We start from the raw sequence: 21,802 nt of genomic DNA, 5'->3' as shown, positions 1-21,802 counted from the left end.
AGAGAAGCATAAAATTAAGCGTAGTGTTACCGAGATGAGAATGTTTAGGTGGACGAGTGGCTTTACACTTTGAGACAAAATGTGAGACAAAATGCGAAATGATACGAAATGAATATAGCTATGATAGGGTTGACGTAGCTCCAGTGTCGGACAAAATTAGAGAGAGTCGTCTTAGATGGTTTGGTTACATTAAACGACGACCATCTGATGATTTGATTAGGAGAGTAGATGTTTTAGATTCGACTTATGTTAATAAATGCAGAGGTAGACCTAGAAAGACTTGGACATATTGTATAAAAATGCTCTTAATTTATTAGAAAAAAAATAAAAATATGACACTCAATAGGATGCAATGGAAAAAAAAGTGATTCATGAAATAAACCCCACTTATTGGGATCAAGGTTTATTTTTATTGTACATAACACTCAAAACACAATTGTTTATGAAAATATCGACCATGTAATTTTCTTAAACCATCTAATTCATGCATTTATATTTGCCATGATTAAATCATTTAAAATTTAACTAAAAATAAAAATAGCATTGGGATTTTGTTTTGATTGTTGATATATAAGCCAGAATTAAAAAAATGGAGGTAAGTGCATAATTCCAATTTATAATAGACATTAAATACAAAACCTAAACCACACACGTATCGTTAGCGCCCGTGGCCTAATGGATAAGGCGTCTGACTTCTAATCAGGCGATTGTGGGTTCGAGTCCCACCGGGCGTGCTCTAATTATAAGTTTATTATCTTTTATTCCAATCTAATAAGCTTTCATATTAATTCGCAATTATTTATTTTTTTAATTGAAAAAAATATGTATTAATTGAATATAGTACGACTCTTTAAAATATTTTATGAAGTCTCCTATAAATTCCTAAATCAATTTTTTTCTTATTTTTTATAACTATATTTTTGGATTTTCTCAATTAACAAATTAATTATTTGGATTGTTAAAGACTTTGGCACAATCATATATAATTCTGAACGCCACAAAACGATCCCAAGTTTGTTCAAAATAATTAAAATAGAATCATTAGAACATGCTAAAAATATCATATAATATGATGACAATTAATCCAACAATACCAAAATTATTTTGTTTCAATGATGGCATGGGAATCTCCCATAGCTAAACACATAATATACGTTCACGTGCTTGTTTTCGTTCCTTTTTTTTGGAGTTGCAAGTGTATCTATTGTCGTATGATTTTCTTTGTTTGAGTAAATCTCACTTACAGACCATATAGATGATCTGGAGAAGAGAAAAATTGGAAAAAAAAAGAAACATACAAAGAAGATAGACAAACAAGAAAAAGGACGTGGAAAACTTTCATAAAGTGAACTTTGCGTGATAGTCCAAAAGCGTACATCCAAAACGGGATTAGATCGAAAATGCTTTGGAACATACCCATGAAGAAGACCATACAAATACAACCCATAACCATAGACTCAAGATTGGTTATTCTGGGGTCAAAAGCAACTCCCAAAGGGTGTATCCCTTTGTTTAATTATATACTGGGGAATGCCCAAGAATACCCTCAATTAAAAAAATCTTGCTTACGTTCATGTGACGACTAGTAAAGGGTGTCACAAAGGATGGTTATCTCATAGGAGCATATCGACACTTTCAAAGTCTCGTTAAGCCATATGGTAGAAAGTGAGTCAATCATATCCCAAATGGGTAGTAACTCAGAACAATCAAGGTTCGTTGAACAACTAGGTCAACTCATAGGGTCCACACTATGCTTCGAAAGCCTAACCAAGCCATAAGGGCAGAGTGTGAAGCACCGTATCCTAAATGGGTGACGGTCTATCCACAATCGGGGCCTACGAGATGACATCGATGAAGCTTAAAAGGGAACGACAGGGCTCAAAGTGGGTAGCAAAAGAGAGGTTGAGTAATTCTAATCGGGTAGATATAGCTAGGTAGGATACCACAAATTCTTCATCCCAAGCTAATAAGAGCATAAGTTTGTCTGGTCGTGAAGGTAGTAGACCTAATACAACCAGAGATCCCTTATCAGATATATGTGAATTGCATCATCCAAGGGGACCTTGGTAGCTCTAAGGTCAAGAGAAAGAAACTCTAAATCCTATGATCCAATGTAGGTAGAAACTAGAGGTGGGGCCTATACCTGTCAAAGTGGTGAGGAAGTCGCTGGAGTGGAAAAGAAAAGAAAGGACCGGTTATAAAGCTGAAAATACTCTCACAATGGATTTATTTCCCGTCTGGGTCAGTGAAGCCTCTAACCCCCTAAGCATGTTAGACAATCACCTAAGTATAAAATTTATGCTTGGTCAGTCGGGTTGAAGAAGCATGTAAACATGATATTATGGATAAAAAAATGAGATAATTACAAACAGTTCACTCGAAAAATTGATTTTTACAGATAAACTATTTTTTGTATTTACGCATGTGACAATCAAACTGATGAGAATTTGATTAAAATGAAAATTTTGGGTTGGGATTTCACCATAAATTTTGATATTTGAGTGAGAATTTGAAAAATGGATGAGAGACGGTGATTCATTTGTAAATAGCAAGTTTCGGGTAATTTATATTTAATTACCGCAAAAAAATAAATAAAATAAATACATGCTAGTTTATATATCAAACACAAAAAAAAATATTCGTGTTCGGCTCGTTAACTTAACGAATGCATCAAACACGAGTTTCTTAATGAACAGAACAATAACTGTTCACGAACAACTAGCCATTTTGATAGCTCTAAATACAACACACCTCTCTTACGCTTCTCATGATAAAATTTTAATTTCAAGATTTTATATTTTTCTCAATAAGTCAATTAAATTAAATTAATAAATATTTTTATTTTTTTCTTTTGGCTTTTTTCACTAGAAAAAAAAAAATCTTATATGGCTTTCTATGTTAAAATCTCCAAATATTTTAGTTTTCTTTAATTAATAATTTAACCCATGATTCAGCTACATTCTAAGAATTTTGACATTATCTACCATAATTTTAAAAGCACACAAATCACAATGTAGTTCAAAAGAACTAAAATGGAAGCAAATATACATTGAAAAAAAAATGTAATCATATACCAAGTGAGCTTTAAACCATACAAGCCAAACCTAAAGTGATTATCTAGCAATGCCAAAACTATCTTGTTTCATGTTTGGGAATGCAACCTCTCAATACTGAGAATAATATGTCATTATTATTTTGCACTAATTCAATTACAAAATCATGATTTTAAAATTTGTGTCTATACTCATCTTTTCCTCCTCTAATTTAGATAAGATAAATTTTATTTTATTCTAAGATATTGGACTCCTAAGAATAGATTCTTATGGCTAATTAATTCACAAGAGTTTGCATTAGTATATATAGATTTTGCATGCTTTAGTTTTCTCCAACAAAACTAATGTCATAGCCATCTCTAACGAAACCTATTTAATAATCTTATTTAGGGTCCGTTTGAGACAGCTTGTGCGTTTCAGGATGACCTATTTAATAATCTTATTTAGGGTTCGTTTGAGACAGCTTGTGCGTTTCAAGATAAACTGCTTATATTGAAACACGGCCCGCGGGCCGTCAGCAGGGGTCGACCCGCGGCCTGCGTTTAATATAAAAATCCAAACACAGTTTCGGATAAGCTGGCGAAACGCGCGAACCAAACGGTACAGAACGCCGACAGTTATAAAAAGCTGAAACACAACTCTGGTACATTTTACAATTAGTTTCTGCATGATAAAAAAAAAAAGAATCAAATTTTTTGACAAATTCTTTCACAATTAATATATCGAAGTTTTTACAGCTGCGATGAAAAATAGAAAATAAGCGTTACACTCTAAAGCCAGAATTACATTCACCAACCGAAGAGCCTTATTGCAACTGCCAAATCATTACAGAGATATATAGAAAATCTTCTACCTATAAACGAATTCAAACAGCCCTTCCTCCGCCACGAAGCTACTCGAGTCAACTTCACCCGACAGGCCGGCGACATATTATTGGCTATCACTCTGTTGATGGGGCCCACCTGGCCAATAACAACCAATGATACATCGCCACACAAGCTAAAGTCACACCTGGCATAAATTTAAGCATGTAAAGAACAATAAATTAAAACATGGGAAGGACATTGTTATAGAAAGAAGAATCCATTTACATGAGTTGTAAGAACTCTGTTTCCGGATTATAAACTTGTATTGGAAAGAAATCACTGCCTTACTGCCTTGGCTAAGCATCTTCAAGCTCAACAAGATGAGCCCTTCTCTCTGCTGCTTTCTTCCTTATAAAAATACCCCATCTCATAGCCGCCTTGATCTTGAGCCATCCGATGACAGCTTTGCCAGACGACTGGTTGCGCTCTTCATCAAAGCCGTAGTTGGAGAATAGCGGAGTGTATGGTGTAAAGCCATATCCATCTTCCTGGATATTATTAGTAGCAGCTCCCCCCATGCTGAAGACTCGTAGCAAATGTTGCATGTCATAATTCTCCAGAATCTCATGGCTTCTCATCCTAATCTCATCCTCAGGCAAGAAGTTGTCAAAAGAATTTACATTCAAGGATTGTAAGGATTGAGCTGCTGGCTGATAATCTAAGCTTGTGGGTTGAGTTAGGCCCAAAGCAAGGCCTGCAGTGTTGTTAATGGTCATTTGAGTTTGGTGAGAGGAGCTATTGAATTGGGTCTGAGAGGCAAGTAAACTGTTGTTGAACTGCATGTGGTCATTGGAGTTGATCTGCTGGGTTTGAATTGGATGTATGTTTGATTGGTGCCCATCATATGTTGTATCAACTACCCCACCTGAAACAAATAACAATTTTGAATGATCAGAAGATTTAGAAATAGCTTTAACATTCATTTGGTTGAGATGTTAGAAATTTGCCATCCTTCCAGCACAGCAATAAGGTGGAGAAAAGGGGTTGCTCTTTTGGGATGTAGATTCCAGGAAGTTATAGAGAAAATAAGCCCTTTAATGAATGCATTTGGATTGTACAAAAATCATCTATAAGCCAAATGATTTTTCAAGTTTCACTTGAAAGTGTGACAAGTTGGCTATCACATTATATAATCCATAGATAATTTTTTAGGGCAAGTATTCTACTTCTACGGGGGGGCGTAAGCAAGCTAGAGTGTTGTTGAGCAAAGCTCCTTAAAAAAAAGGTTAAAATTTTTGTTTGTATTTACCTAGTTAACATATCAAACTGAACTATGCTGTTTAGGATCATAAAGTCTATTCAAAATACACATAAATAATTGAAAACACATTTTGCCACTTATGTAAACATATATTTATATGGACATAAAAATATGAATGTAAGCGAAGTAAAATCTAAATATACATAAACACATCTATAAATAAATGCAAATAAGCATACTTATATGTACACATAAACATAGTCTGAATAGCGATCAAAAAATGAATTGTTCATTTTTGGCTGTTAAAAGCAGACTTAACTTTCAAGGATTATGCACACAGTAGAAATGACATTCTCACAAAAAATTGTAACTGAAAATTCAGGAAAAAAAATGAAACAATTACGATAAGTTCTTATTAAAATGAAAATAAATACAATAAATACAGAAAGAAAATAAAACATGTGCTAGAAGAAAGGAGCCTATGCATGCTTTACATTTCTTACCCCCAACAGCCACTGCTGTATCCACTGAAGGCTGATGAACGGCAACTGGAGCTGGCAACCGCTGCTGTGGCACTTGTGAGACTGGTTGAGTAAACGAAGCTGGGTTAGATGATGGAGCTGACAAAGGTTCACTGTAAATGGCCTTTTTGTTCTGCCTAATGTTCAGGAGGGCCTTGCCATCATACTCTACAACATTCATCCACTTCTCATACGCTTTTTTTACCAAGGTGTCAGCAAAGATCTGCAATTATCAATAAAATATGGAAGTTCTATGGCATGCAACCATCACACTAAAGTATGAAAAGATAGTGAGCAAGTTGCTGAATACCAAAATAAGAACGTACATTTTAAGAGGGCCAATAGGGAAATTTACATACATACCACACAATTCTTACATATATAAAACCTAAACTTTCATATTTAAATTAATAACAAACCTATGCATGAAAAGATGCACTTCACATCTTAAAAGTAGGTGAAAGTGACATTTTTTATGTGATATTAACAATTTGATGCATGTAAAGTTAAACTTTGGGTGTTAGGAATGTCATTTTTTATGTGATATTAACAATTTGAGGGTTATGCATGTAAAGTTAAACTTTGGGTGTTAGGAATGTAAATACATACAAATTGTTTGGAATGTACATAAATGCCTCTAGAAAGTTTATAAGCAGGACTTTCAAGATGAAAAAAAAGAAATGCTCTAATACATTATTAATATATATAATTAGAGTTGACATCTTAATCAACAATGCACATATCATGCATGAACTAGTGCCTACCTTAAGAAGTGAGCGTGCAAAAGGGAATGATCCATGCCAAAAATGCACAACAACAACAACAAAGCCTTAATCCCACTACGTGCGTCGGCTACATAAATCCTTTTTCTCCATTGTGTTCTATTTAGTGTCATATTTTCATCTAGTTCTAATAAATTAAGATCATTTTTTATACAATAAGCCCAAGTCTTCTTAGGTCTACCTCTGCCTTTCTTAACATAAATCAAATCTAAACCATCTACCCTTCCTAATCAGATCATCAGATGGTCGACGTTTAATGTGACCAAACCATCTAAGACGACTTTCTCTAATTTTGTCCATCATAGGAGCTATACCAGAGCTACATAGGAGCTATACCAACCCTATCACAGATATATTCATTTTGCATTTTGTCTCTAAGTGTAAAGCCACTCATCACCTAATCATTTTCATCTCAGCAACACTTAACTTATTATTATGCTTCTCTTTTAAAGGCCAACATTCAACGCCATAGAGCATTGCATGTCTCACCACCGACTTATAAAATTTTCCTTTCAGTCTAAGTGGTACTTTTCTATCACACAAAAGGCCCGAAGCATTCCTCCACTTCAACCAACCAGCTTGAATTCTACTATTAACATCCCAATCTATATCACCATCGCTTTGAACAATAGATCCAAGATATTCAAATCCACCTTTTAATAATTTGATCACCCAAAGTCACACTTCTATCACTAGAGCTACCTCCATGCCAAAAATAAATGATGAAAAAATAAAAACCCAAAAACCTAGAGAATTTGATTTGGTTCTGAAACAAGTGTACGGAATACTTTTTAGAAAGGTAGGAAATCTGAAATAGGGTATTTTTTAGAATTTTATAAGGAATGATGAAAAAATAAAAACCCAAAAAACTAGAGAATTTGATCTGGTTCTGAAACAAGTGTATGGAATACTTTTTAGAAAGGTAGAAAATCTGAAATAGGGTATTTTTTAGAATTTTATAAGAGACCAAACAATAAACATGCAAACCCCATAAATATAAATTCAAAGGTTGAGTAGTGAAATAAACTAACGTGTAATAAAGCCAATATAAAGCCTAATCAGGGTTTCCCACATACAAACCCCTTTTGGATATTGGGTAGGTAAAGACCAAATAAACTACAATGAAACATACTTGAAGGGAATTAATTCAGCAAAATAATAGGTTTTAAATCACTCGATCGGTCTCGATCCTACTAAAAAATGAGAGAGTTGTACTCTAAATGCTGAGACGTAGCCAAGACAGTTTCTGGATTTAGGAGAGAATAATCGAGTAGTTGAGAGAGAATAAACCAAAATGAACTATTTTTTACTTCAAGTTTGAATTTTAAATCCAAAGGCTTGCCATTTATGAAAACATAGGAGCCATCCAAATGAAAACAAAATTAAAAATTAAATATAATACAGCTGCACTAATTTAGGAATCCGTATCCAATATAGACAAAAGACCTAACAAACATTTACATATAATGTTTGTTTAAAAAAATTTTAGATAGTTCCTCCTTTAATGACACTCCAAGTTTTATATGGCTTGAATTTGAAATTTGACACATTGCAAATCACCCTAGCATCACAATTCGAATAGCAATTTTGCATACAAGTTCATCATCTTAATGCTAACATAACTTCTACCCTTATGAAGGTATTTTTGCAAATTTCTTCAAAATTCTCTATTTCAGGGATCCTCCATCCCCCTTTAATACAAAGCCTTGATCCATGTGCTTATGATTGGAGCGTAAGTGGGCTGCACATCATAAGAGATAAAAATTCAACATACCCTTTAAACTAGATCATAGAGATCTTCCATTCTAAGTTTCGCTAGAGGATTACGAATGTTGGCCTGCACAATCCTTTAGTGATTATGATAGTTAATTCCATTTAAAACACAGATTGAAAATTGTCACATTTCAATTTCTCTTTAATAAAGTGTCTATCAATCTCAACAAGCTTGGTAAGATCATTGTATACTAGATTTTGCACAACACCGATAATCGATTTATTATTACAATGTATTTTATAGGCTCTTTTCACTTAAATTTTAAATCCACTAATATGATTTTGATCCATAGAAGCATAGATCCTTTGAGTAATGGCTTCAAACTCGGCTTCAATGTGTGATTGAGCACAAGTTATTCCTTGCTTTTATGAGATTTCCTCTAAAGAATGTAAAATACCCGAAAATGGACCTTCTACTCACAAGAGATACAATATAGTCCACCTCTATACATACCATGCAATTTGTAGGATATCATGCCATTTGTATAGAATTTATTTTCCTGAGCTTGATTTAAAATATTTGAAAATTTATGAAGCACAACATGACAACAAAGCATACTTGCAAAAAATAATACACAAGTCAGACATAGGCGATCTCTCTCAAATCTTATAATTTGAGAGGTAGGAAATCCCTCCAAAACCCTAATCTTAAGATCTCATGCATACCTAACCTTAAACTTATTAGGTTCTATTTATATTAAACAATAATAAATAATAAAAAACTCAATTCCCCTTTTAGGCTAATAAAAGACTATGTTACCGCTTAGACCAAACCAACATAATAATACTCCCCTCTCAAAAAACATGTTTTCCTCAAGGTGGATAAAAGGAAACTGCTACTGGATCGAGCTCCCTTATCTCCTCATCACACACTATGAGAACCTGTGATGTTTGATCCTTAAAATGATGCACAGGAGAACTTTTCACCACACAGAAAATATAACCCTTTTGCTCGCTTCTCCTAAATCTGACTCTGTAAGACGCTTGAAGTTGACCCTTGAACAAGCCCCCATACTCTTCTCCTTCGGCACCTCCTCGTGTAATCACATCTCATGAGTCCTCAGTGTCATAGTCCTTGAGGTACTCATGTACTTTTCTCATAGCACTGCTTCTGTTGGCCTTCTCCATCTAATTCTTGTCCTCCACCATTTGAGTTAGCTCATTATCTCCCTTAATCCCCATGATCTCAATAATCAAAGTGTTGAACGTATGCGGGCTTTAAGCCATTCATGAAATTCTCCTTCAATATTGCTTCAGAAATCCCCCTCAATGACAGTAGCTTGAAACTCTCCATATACTCCATAAAAGTCTTTTCCCGAGTCAATGAAAGGAATTGCTTGTATAGGACCCTTCCCGAATGGCTCGGAAATATTCAAACAAGCAATCCTTAAATTCTTCCCATGAGCCGATCGGGTATATAGTCTCCCTCCACTGAAACTATGTTAGGACTTTCCCCTAAAAACATAACTCTGCTGTCATGAGCTTCTCCTCCCATTAAGCCTATTCACCACAAAATATCCCTCCACCCGATCCACCCACTCATATGCTTATCCCTCTCAAAGATCGATATTTTCAACTTCCTAACCCTAGCATCTCCACTCCAATTTCCTCTTCCTCCACTATTTTTCTCCATTTATTGAGGGTACAACTCCCTCCTTTTATCATAATCATACACCATACCAACTTCTCTTCTTTCCTCTTCATACTACTCTGCACCCCTTACAAAACCCATTCTTCATGTTTCGGTCAAATTGCCTCCATAGAAAATCTCTAATCCACCCCCACCAGAGCCCGAGAGGAGGTTCTTGATGGCATATGCTTTCCTCATCATGTTGCTCTCATTTGATCACTTTCCCTTTCTATTTAGCCAATGAATTTCCAGTCAACCCATGGTTATAGTTTGCAAACTGAAACTCAATAAACTTCCTCAGCATCTCCTCCAATCTCTCGAATCGGCCCTCAAATTAGTTTTCCATGTAGGAAACCTTCCTTCTATGGTGAAGAACATTTCCTCTATCCCAGATCTGATTTGACTCTTCTCTTCCTCCAACTTATTTCCCAAATCATCTATTTTCTTTATTGTCATCTATCTAGCACGGATTCAGAAGTCCCTTACACTGAAATCACGTTGAGGCTTTCCGATTAACCTGAATCCTAACTATACCACAAAGTGTTTAAGTTGCACTCCCTTTCTTACTCTTAAATCACATGGTTCAGTTACTCGGATTGCAGCTAGGGTAAGTGAATCGTTGTGTTTCTTAGATCGATTAGGTCCTTCACGAGATCCCGACCGATGAACTCTAAGCATGACTATGTCACTTGGAAGGAGCGGGAGGAAGAGAAAGAAGAAAGTTTCAGATATCTCTAAGCTAAGATTATGTCATTTGCCTTCTCCGTAAAATTCAATAACTGTGATCCTATCATTGCCTTCTCCGCGAGGAAAAAAGAAAGTTTCGAGTCTACACAAGCTACGATCCCATCATTGCCTTCTCCACAAGCTCTAATTGCGACTGTATGAAGTTTCGGGTCTCTGTACGTTGATTTGTTGCTTTCTGTATGCACACTAATCCCATTGTTGTCTTATATAGGCTCGATCACAACTATAGCATCGTTGCTATAACAGGAGTTCGGTAGTTCGGTAACAATGTTCAAACAAGAGGGTTTGTAGGCTCGATTCCTAAATCTCTTGTCAACATATATGACTCAATCCATAAGTTGATATCCCACTTGATAGGATTTCATACAGATTTCTCACAGAAATTAAGGCAAGAGATAATTTTATTTCACGAGCACCAAACAACACAATACAAAGATATAAAGATAAGCACTTACAATTCGAGATGTAGGTTATATCTCCTGAATCCTACAATTCGTGAGATGGAAAATCTCTCCAAAACCATAATCCTATAATACAATACTCAATCACATACATAACTAACCCTAAATCTATTAAAATCAATTTATATTAAACAATAATAAATAATAAAACACTCAATTGCTCTTAGGCTAGGTTAACATAACATAGTACTCCCTTTTTTGCTCAACATCAACATATGGCTTCTACACTTACTAAATTTATGTAGAATTTATTTTAGAACATGCTTGAAAACCTACCTCAGGTTGTCTCGGCATCAGAGCTTTAAGTTTAAGTTTACAATTCAACAAAAAGTATCATATATATTAGTATAACTAAACTTTCTAATACACAGTTCACTATAATTCATGATTAATTACTTGCATGAGGAAGAGAAAGAGGATTGTAATACTTCTCAAACCCTAAACCATTGTATAAAGCTTTTCCAATTGTCTAGGGTGAATTGTAGCTTAATTCATGCTTAATTACTTGCAAACATTTTTAATGAAATGATATTGATAAAAAAATAATCTTTACACAAATAATATTTTAATTCAAGATCTTGAAACTCAGACACATTAGAGCATATTATATTCATAATGTTTGAAGTCTTTAATTTAAAATTGTAGTTGATTTTCCTAATCAATGAATGAAAAATATGATCTATTAAATTAATAATTTAAATTAGCTTTTATTTTAACAATAATGTTCAACAAAAAAATATTAAGATTAATTAATTTTGATTACAAAAATTAACTACTTAAAATTAGACATATAATATATTTCAAAGAAATTCTTCCAACTTATCTACTAAGACTTAAAATATTTTGCATTTGCACCATTTTATTTAATTACGTTAAAATTTAACTTTCAAAATTATAATAAGAGTACAAAAAAAATTATAAATTATCACTTATACAATCAATGTGACTTTGACTCCACTTGGCTTCAACAGATAGAGGCTTCAGTGCAAGTATTGTAGGGTTCAGCTTTAGCTTTGACGGAGAATAATTGGATCAAATTCAAAAAATAGGTTCGACCCTTGCTCAATTGTGGCAAAGAAGCTTACAAATCCCACTTCAGCGTGTACTGGTTTGGCTTGGACAAAAAAAAAGAGACTTCCATTGCTCGGTTTCAATAAATGGGGATTGACCTTCGACACAACTTCGACAAACAAAAATGTAACTGCCAATACTTGGCTTCGATGAATGCTAGAAGCACCTTCGATGCTCGACTTCAATGACCCTACTATAACGAATGTTGGAGTAGGTTGCGACAAGATGAAAGATGAGGTGGCGGCTTTGACTATAAAGTATAATTAGGGCTACACATATAATTACAATTTTCTATTCTCATGTCCCATAATTTTATCAAATCATGTCTGACACCTTGTCGGGGTGTCCCAGATATGTTTGAGTCCAAAAACAAATTTGAAATATTTTTTACCATGTCAGCACATGTCAGGGAGAATTGAAGTTGTGTCCATGCCCAACACAGGTACCACACTTTTTTAGAAGTGCCGGTGTTACATAGCTAAGAATTCTATAAGCTGCTAAAAGGTGTGACTCCTTGAGTTTGTGCATAAATTGGCTGAGTATACTTATTGCAAATGTAATGCCATGAAAAATTTGAGAAATGTGGTTAGTTTACCGATAATCTTTAATATTTTCACATATCTATATTAGTTGCAAGGTCTATTTTTTGTCTTGATTCAGTAAGTTACATATGGCTTGCACTCTATGATCTTGATTTCCTTTAACAGGTTCAAATTCAATTGAGAGAAAAATATCCCTTATTCAAATTGACTCACTTCTATTCCCAAGAAATATTCTAACTCTTTGATCTCAAATTATTCAATATCTTTTTCTGATAGCTTCTTTCTCCTAATTTTCATCCGCTATAATAATTATATCGCTGACATAAATAATAAGAATTGGCATTTCACCAATAGCAGTGTTTAATGAATAAAATATGGTCTCTTTGGCTTCATTTATATCCAACTCTTTCCATCGCCTTTGCAAATCTATCAAACTAAGTTTTTTGTTATTTTTTCGGTTCGTATAAATCCTATTCAATTTTCTTACCGAATTCATTTTAAATGGGTTATTTAATCTTGATGCCACCATATACCTCTTCTTCGATATCTTCAAGTAAGAAAGCATTTTATATCATATTATTTTATAGGTCACTCGTAATTTATTGTTAGAGATATTAAAGTACAAATAGTATTCATTTCTTTTATGGAAGACATTTTTTTATAATCAATTTCATGTGATTGTGCACATCCTTTTATTATAAATTCATTTTGTATCTTTCTAAAAATTCAATTATTTTGTATTTACCGTAAAAATTCATTTAAATTCTACTATCTTTTTCTTCTTTATAGTTTAATAATATAATGTCTGATTTTTTCCCAAGGCATTCATCTCTTTTCTCATGACCTCATTCCAGTTTATATTTTAAATGTCTCGAATATACTTTGCGGAATAAAATGTGTTCAGTGATGATGTGAATTAAAGATGCTTTATGATATGGAGAATTTATGAATAGAGGAATGCTATGATATATAGAATAAATATGTAATAGTTGTGTGATTAATATTATCGGGTAGTATCACTAAAAAAGATGAGGTTTTGCCTAACTACAAGTTGATTGACAGCAAATTTTCATCATCTATGTGCATGTCTGTGCCTCCATCCAAGATTTGTATTGACAAGCCCGAAAGACCATAAGATGTTCTATATCCGCTCTTGTGGTTGGCCATGCTTTGGATTGAATTCGAATTATTTCAACTATAAAATTAATGCCTTGCATTCAAAAACCATATGAAAATTTTGCAACTAATTCCCTTTTAATTTGCTAATTACACTTTTACCCCCATCATTTTTTACAAATTTTTTGAGAACCTACTAAATCTATGCCGTCTAAGAATTACAAAGCTAATCTAGATTTAAAAATAGCACTCCTAACATCAAACTATCTCGACACAAATAAAGTTAAGCAAGATCTACGCTTTTAGATGACACAAGCATGCAAACATTGAAAATGTACAGACTTCTAATTAAAACAATATGAGATACACCAATCAGGTTTACATTGCTACTTTTTATTATCAACATTCGTCATTTCATATTGATATCTATCCAAACCACTTAAAATTTGAAACAGAAAAACAAAATTCATTAAACATGCCCGTTCACAAGAAATTATAGGTAACCATATCACTACTAATTTTGGACAGCCCATATATATATAATGGGAAGCATGTTGTTGCCTGAGAGATGGAATCAGTATGGCAAGGACAATGACAGTGAGGAAAAAAAAGGGGTTCTGATTGCTAATGGAACTTCATTACTTTGGTCCTGATTAATTTAGCTTTAATTAATATGATCAAAACATATTTTTAGTGTAATCCAAATCGTATGCTCATGTAAAGCCCCTTTCATTCATATTGGCTGCACAATCACGTGGTGCTTAAGCATGTGAAGTCCAATTTAATTAATGTAGTAATTTCTTTAAGGAATAGAAATAAATTCCACCCGCATTAACAAAAACTTGCTTGGACCTCAAAATCCACTCTATGTAACGGAGCTCACGGCTGCAGCAAAATCAACATAACATTTCATAATAATTTAGTTATTCACAGATACATGATGATTTAACCAACATATATCAGGAATAATCAACCAGTTTAATTGGTCATCAATTGGAATATTACAAATCAAAACTGAATCACCCGTGATGTAATATAGCTTTTCGTAAGCTGGGACGAAATCAATCTAAAGGCCTAAAAGTTAGGATTTAAAACTAAATCTTGGGAAAGTAATAAAAAAAGGATTAAAGTAGAAATTTGAAAATAAAACAAAGAAAATTCTGAAATATAAAAAAAACAACCCCAAAAAAAAATTTGCCAACCTTCTGGCTCTCATTGAGAGACTCGGCTGAGAGATATTGTCCACCAGCAATCAGACCCGCAAATTCATAAATGTTGTTGAAAATGGCGCCAACATTTCTAGTTTCCTCAGAATAATATACATAGAATTTTCCACTGAGAACACAAGTCTTGGCGTGCTCTACAAGAACATCCCACATCTTATTTGACATGCCACTTCCAAGGATCTGCAATCATATTAAAACACATATTGGACTAATGCAGGCATCAAGAAATTCAAATCACTACAAAAACATGAAAATTACATTTCTCAATCTCTGCGGATCCCTAACAAAGAGTCGTAGAAAATCTTCAACTGAATAAATTGAAGCCTTATTTAACTTCTTGTGAAATGCACCATCTTTCCCAATCTTCTCCAATCTCCACACATCATCTTTTAAGGCAGGAGGATAGTGTTTTTTGTATACTACACATATTTGGAGAAGAAAATTTAAAGTTAAAATTTCTACCAAAAACTAATCAAATTAGAGTTCTTAAATCACGTACATTCCCCTCTGTGATCCTTAACCGTAAATGCTTCAGTTTTTCCCTCCCTTATTCGGATACCTTCACAACAACCAGAGGCTATCTTCAAACCAAGCCTAAACTTCCTACTTCTTATCCAGCTTGAGTTGTCCGTAAATATTAGTTCTCCGATAGTTCCTACACCTTCTTTCAACGAAACCTGTAAATCACCAGTTAAAAGGGGTCTCTTTCCTTCCCGTTCTCTAACTACATGACTTTCAAATTCTTCTTCGTCCCAATCATCATCTTCTTCTTTATTAAAATCACCCTCAAGAACCAGAATATCAAGTTTTGCAGAAGACTCAAGTCCAGAAGTTACAACATGACCGTTGTTGGCATCAACCAACACAATGTGAATTGCAGCTCCTTGATCTCCTTCAACTTTTCCTCCAGTAAAAATTGGTAAAGATAATCTAGATTTGAACTGCAGTCGTAAGTTTCTTCCATTTGGGCCTTCTAGCCGCTTTGGAGAAGACCTGCACCACTTTCAGATGATAAATCCGTGCCAGGAAATGGCAACAATTTTATCCATGACATGATAAACAGCATCAAGCATATTAAATCTCACCAGCTCACCAACTTGATACAAAAAATGCATAAATAACAGGCCCAAAGCAAAGAATAATAGTCAATAAACAATTAAAATTAATTCAACATCCAATTAATTCTTATGCTGTAAACACATAAAAACTTGGACAGTACTAATTGACATTAATCTTAATGTTAAGGATGTCATTTGGCAGGAATGAACTCTTACTCCATATCAGATCTATGTTAATCTGGAACCAAAACATGAAAGGGAACTGTAATACAAAACATAAAACAGTAGGAAGATGAAATTGTATAAAAGCCATCAATTGTAACACGACGCAAAGAAACCTCCATAAAAATCGATAAACAAACATTTTAGTTATATGATGATTTGTTTTAACCAAGGAAGTTGCTCGCTCAAAACGTAGATTTCTAGTAAAAGGCAGATATGTAGCAACTAAAGCTATTTAACGAGAGCAAGAAACCTGAAACTTTATATCTTTTCTTCTAAAATGTGAGAAGCATCAAATAAATAAATATTCAGTGAAATAACTCGTAAAAACTATCTTTTCTTCTAAACAAAAACTTCAAAAAGTTCATGAAAAAAATTCTTCTAAACATTCATAAAAATATCTTTTCTTCTAAACATTCATGAAAAAAAATCAGTAAAATAACTTATAAAAACTATCCCAGCTTACTGGTCTATTATTTTCTTCACTAAAATTTCGGAAGCACGAAATAAATAAAAATTCACATGTGTCAGATATATTAAAAATAATGAAATTCACATGACAAAAAAACTTATAAGCTTCAAAATAATAAAAATATATCAGAAAATTCCAATGCCATACCTTGCCCCAAGTCTAGCAGGATCTAGCTTTGCTAATGCACGCTCGACTTCCTCGCTAACCTGTATTAGCAAAAAAATAAAAAAGAGATGCAGAACGAAACTGGATAGTGATTGCAGAAAAACAAGAAAGAGAGCAAGAATATATTAAACAACACGGATATAAAACAACTATGTGAACCATTAAGACTGCAACAAATGAAGACTACCCATTGGGCCATCAATCCATAATCTGTACACCATAATAAATATTAGCCCACAATTTGCAATCCCAATCAATGATAGGTTAAAGAATTTAACTTGAACAGTTTCTACAGCATTCAAATACAAGAAGAAACATCCCAATTTGCACTGAAAAGGTCAAATCTAAAAAAAAATCTCAGACTAGTTAAAAGTCAACACATAAAATTTTGACAATGAAAAATAGTATTTGCTTGACATAAAGTCCAACAATAATATCTTATTATATCTAACAAAGTTGATGAATACTTGATCAGTTAGTGACAGTGTACATGATCAAGGAGGTCAAGCTAGTTCTTGCACCTCTGGATGGTTAAGTGTTGCAGCTACTATAAGAATAAACTATAAAGTTATGTCGATCTCCTTTCAAAATCAGTCAAAATAACATGCATGACCAAACAAAATATATCATAAGAAAGCAAGAAAAAAAAAGGTAGTATATTAACCATAGATGAAGAAATTTATGTTTTTAATATCTTCATAGTGCATATGACATAATGAAATATAACCATAACTAAAAAATTGGATGAAATGTCAATGACGATAAAATTCATAGTCCAAAAAAAAAAAGCAGAGTATTTCAATCTTACAATTCGGCGAAGCACGGGTTCTAAAGATGAACAAAGTTTCTGCAGACTATCCAACTTGAGAGCTTCCACAATTACGCTGGAGAGGATTATATATATATTTTTTTCAATAAGCAGCTCAAACAACATATATGAACTGATATAGCAAAATAAATTATAACAAAAAAAATATAATATCACTCCAGATTCAGAAAACAATACAAAAGAAGAAAATAAATGGAAGGAATTTCCAGGGTTTAATTTTATTAAGCTTCTTTTTTCTTGAGAAAAAAAAAGCAGACATAAGAATAAATGATTCAACTTTACACGTATCAGCATTCACTAGAGTCCATAATAAATTTTCCTTCATAATATTTTACAGAATTAAAATCAGATTAAACAATAAGGTAGCTAGAGTAATTCTAATGACTTAACATCATCAAGAAAACAAATAAATAGTTTTTTTTTTCCATCCAAACCAAAACATGTGCATCTCCTCAGATCCCTCAACTGCTAAGCATAACAAAGTAAATCTCAAACAATTAATTACTGATATTCAAGTGCAAAATACAAAATATAACTGTTCCTAAAGTCAAACTATTCACTACTTACATTTGAAATCTTTTACATGTACATGCCTTCCTCCTCCTGCTCCTCATCATCATCCTCAATATCATTAACCATATCCCAAATATTTAGTGTCAACTTTATGTATCCTCAATTTCCATTCCTCTCTACTGAGAGTTAACGAAAGTTTTTGAAGTTATTTTATACAAATATTTTTGCAAGGCTTCTACAAATTAATTGTCAATCTGCTCTTTTATATTTTCCTTTCTGATATTTTGTAAGTTAATTTGATTTACTATTCTGATTGTTACAACTTATACCACTCATTTTACATTCCAAAACAATTAAGTCTATTTTGACCGGTATTATCTTCAGTAAATGTTAATCCCACCATCTTTCTAATATAATAATTATTCAATATATTTCTCTTTTTCCACATATACTTGTTGACATTCTCAATTTTTACTTGGATATTAAAATTTGCAGATAAAATAGAGGAACAAACAAACTATGAGCTAGAAAACAAATATTAGCTTTTGCACGATATGAGGTGCAAAAGATAAAATCAAATCCAAGTTCAACTCTTATTAGCTTAATATTTTATTGTTATCACTATAGACTATAAAATAATATGCATCTTCCGTTGTCTTAGCCGAGCCAATCTCAAAGTTAAAACACCAATAAAACAATCTGGATCCAAGACCTAATTTAAGCACATACCATATATTTTACAGAACTTAAATTTCAACACAAAATCCCAAATGCAACCAATGGGAAAAAAATGAATTTAGGCCTCTTTACAATCACATAAAAAATGTTGTCCGTTTTTTGAACAAAAAAGTATAAAAGCAACGTTTAAAAAATACAACTTGACAAAAAAGTAAGGGGAAGAAAAATAAAAACCCCATATGTATTGTAAAAAAGAATTCCCACCCCAACCCCCACCAAATAAAAACGTAAAAGTTTAGTATTAAAAATAAACATTAATTCCAAATCCCCCAAATTTGATTGCAAAACACACCACTGTATTCTTTCATTATTGGTTATATTTTTAGCATGAAACTAAGGGAATCCATGCTGTCACCACTTAGTATACCATAAAGACGCAAGAATAAACTAACCTCCATTCTAATCATGCCATTCATAAAAAAATTACTGTAAGCACTATGAAAGATGAACATACTCCCCTACAAGCATCCAAAATGCAATTCTTTTCACATAAATTAACAATGACTAAAGGTGCACGCGCCGACAAAATAAGATGAATAACAGGAGCCAAATTGAAAAAACAGTAGAGTAGATTTAAAATTAAGAATCCTTACAATTTCCTAGAGATAAGTAATAAGCTTCCATCGTTCTTTTCTTCCATTCAAATTAATAGATCGATGACAAAACCAAATAATGAGCAAGAACCAACAGATAATTCAACTCTTAAGTCTGAAATATGTGGTCGATTCCTAAGAAAATGAACTCTGGCAATGCTAAAATTTCAATACTTACATAGCACTTCTCAATCACTACATAAAACAACCATCGATCCAGTATGTTAACTCTAAAGAGCAAATTTTGCCATTGAACTCTAACTGATCTTGCCCAAAATGTTTACTTAACCAAATCAAAAAAACTATAGCAGAAAATATAAATAAGTATAACTCGAAGCAAGAAAACCACATTATCAGGCACCCTTCAATCAACCAAAATCAAATTCAAAACTAGCCAACCAACACTTCACCATCATGCATACCCTTAATAACCCCCTAAGGAAAGCAGAAGCTCTTAACATACCTGGCAAGAGCGGGGACCTTCCGCCGCTTTGTCTCGGGTACGCCGCCTTCATTATCTTCCCCAGGGTCTAAACCTCGCTTTTCCCTTGTCATCGTCCCTGATCTCTCGTGATGCCAGGTGGACCTCTGCATCCTGTCAACCCCCGTAAACGGAACCCTAAATCGCCTTAATTTGAAAAGAAGAACTAGCAGAGGTTGCCACAAAAAAGACAATCTTCGCGGCGCCGCTAGAACTCAAATGATCCACCATATCGAAATACTGATAGAGACTTCTTGGGTGTAAGATAGGGTGGTTAGCATCCCCTCTACGGGATAGGGCAAACAGAAGCGAGGAGAGAAGCAGGAGAAGGAGAGACTCAGCGGAGTTGAAGGCGGCGGAGACTGTTCGGAGACTCGGTGTCAAGGGTAATTATCCGGTTTTGTCCGGGAGTTCAGGGTGGAAGCATTAAATATTTGGGCATTTACATGAATGCCACCCAAACCCCAATTATTTACATATCTAACCCCTAAGTTTTAATTATTCTATTTATGCCACTGAATCCTTCATATTACGTCAAACTATGATTATTTTAATTTTAAGAAAATAAAATACATATTTTCAGATAGATAAAATGTTATATAAAATTAAAGTTGATATATATATATAGGAATTAAGTGATATGTATGTAAATATTTCTTAAATATTTTAAATATTATAAAAAAAACTTTTTTCTATTGTTTGCCACCCCTTTTCTATGAATAACATTGTGAAAAGACTAATTTTCTCACTACTCATATGTATTTACATATTTAATGCTTATAATTTAATATTTATATTTATATTATAAACAAACCTTTAAACATGTGTATTTGATTTTTAAGGAGTTAGTAATAGTGATATTTTAAATGTAATGTTAAAAAACATAATATAAACCTAAAACTCAATGACTTATTTTACAAATATAGAATAAAGACCCTCACTTAAGTAGTGTGTCAATAAATGATCCAATATAATAATTCGACTGGTCTTTGCTTGAGATTTTTTTCTCATGTGTTTTTCTACGATTCTGCTTCCTTCCCCTCACCCATATTTTTTCCCTTTTCTTTTATCCAAACTCTTGTCGCCTCCTTTATCATCTCTTCTCCATTCCTGGTTAAGGGGCTTTGCCCACTAAGCCTCATGGGATTTGTTGTTTTCTCGCCGCTTTCCTCTTCCCCCTCTTCTATTCCTGGCCTGACCACCTCTCTCTCCTCGCAGGGGCTCATGCTTCCCTCATTCCAAACCCCACTAATTTCAATATCTCTTTCATCTCATGTTGTGATGACAAATATATTAGACGTATGTCAGAATGAAATAGCCCTCAATTTTTAATTTCTTTCTCTACACCCATTTGTATGCATTTTGATCAATCCAAAAGAATTGCAAGCCCAACTTCTTGAATTCCTCATTTTTTATATCTCCTCTTATGCTTATTGATATGGATCTGGGGGCCCATCAAAAGAATTAATGTAGGAAAAATAGTACGGGCATATACTATATATCATATCATATATTAAAATTAAGGAATTAGAGAAATCTAATAATATTAGAATTAGAAATATTAGATATTTTAGATATTTAACTATTAGATATTAAAAAGAATAAATAATATGAAAAGAAAACTCGTTCTTTAATATTAATAGAGGATTCTTTTAGGGTTATAGTTGATGGTTGTTTCTGAATTTCATCTCTACTGCAGAGCCAGACATGAGAATTTCTTCTCATCCAGCTCCTCGCGAATG

At 33.4% G+C, this 21,802-nt stretch overlaps 1 protein-coding gene and 1 non-coding gene across 6 annotated transcripts; one reads left to right on the top strand and one right to left on the bottom strand.

Moving 5' to 3' along the window:
- The first annotated feature begins 661 nt into the window (after positions 1–661).
- On the top strand, positions 662–734 carry TRNAR-UCU. The gene has a single exon. It is a non-coding gene; the product is annotated as a tRNA-Arg (tRNA).
- Positions 735–3,744: 3,010 nt separating this feature from the next.
- Positions 3,745–20,475, bottom strand: LOC110029322 (calmodulin-binding protein 60 B-like). Of its 5 annotated transcripts, none has more exons than XM_020731563.1 (9): positions 20,043–20,475; positions 17,715–17,790; positions 16,889–16,947; positions 15,489–15,982; positions 15,248–15,408; positions 14,966–15,169; positions 5,615–5,864; positions 4,208–4,784; positions 3,745–4,064 (listed from the first exon to the last, which is right to left on the bottom strand). In XM_020731563.1, the coding sequence occupies exons 1-8, from the start codon at positions 20,171–20,173 to the stop codon at positions 4,216–4,218; spliced, it is 1,944 nt and encodes a 647-aa protein (XP_020587222.1). In that variant the 5' UTR covers positions 20,174–20,475; the 3' UTR covers positions 3,745–4,064; positions 4,208–4,215. The 5 variants fall into 5 exon arrangements, with proteins under 5 accessions (XP_020587222.1, XP_020587220.1, XP_020587221.1 ...); XM_020731561.1 differs by having other exon boundaries at positions 4,145–4,784; positions 20,043–20,474; XM_020731562.1 differs by having other exon boundaries at positions 3,745–4,052; positions 4,145–4,784; positions 20,043–20,474.
- Between the last annotated feature and the right edge of the window lie 1,327 nt (positions 20,476–21,802).

This window comes from Phalaenopsis equestris, unplaced genomic scaffold (assembly GCF_001263595.1).
Source record: "Phalaenopsis equestris unplaced genomic scaffold, ASM126359v1 Scaffold000562, whole genome shotgun sequence".
Classification (NCBI taxonomy): domain Eukaryota; kingdom Viridiplantae; phylum Streptophyta; class Magnoliopsida; order Asparagales; family Orchidaceae; genus Phalaenopsis; species Phalaenopsis equestris.
Note: the sequence above shows the minus strand (reverse complement) of the source record. Positions and strands in the feature narration are given on the sequence as shown.

Excerpts from the sequence above, each read along its gene's own strand:
- LOC110029322 (XM_020731563.1), bottom strand. The coding sequence starts at position 20,173 with ATGCAGAGGTCCACCTGGCATCACGAGAGATCAGGGACGATGACAAGG. Across the intron at positions 15,409-15,488 it reads TAAGGATCACAGAGGGGAAT|TATACAAAAAACACTATCCT; the intron begins GTACGTGATTTA and ends AAATATGTGTAG. Across the intron at positions 4,785-5,614 it reads GGCTGTTGGGGGTAAGAAAT|GTGGGGTAGTTGATACAACA; the intron begins GTAAAGCATGCA and ends TATTTGTTTCAG.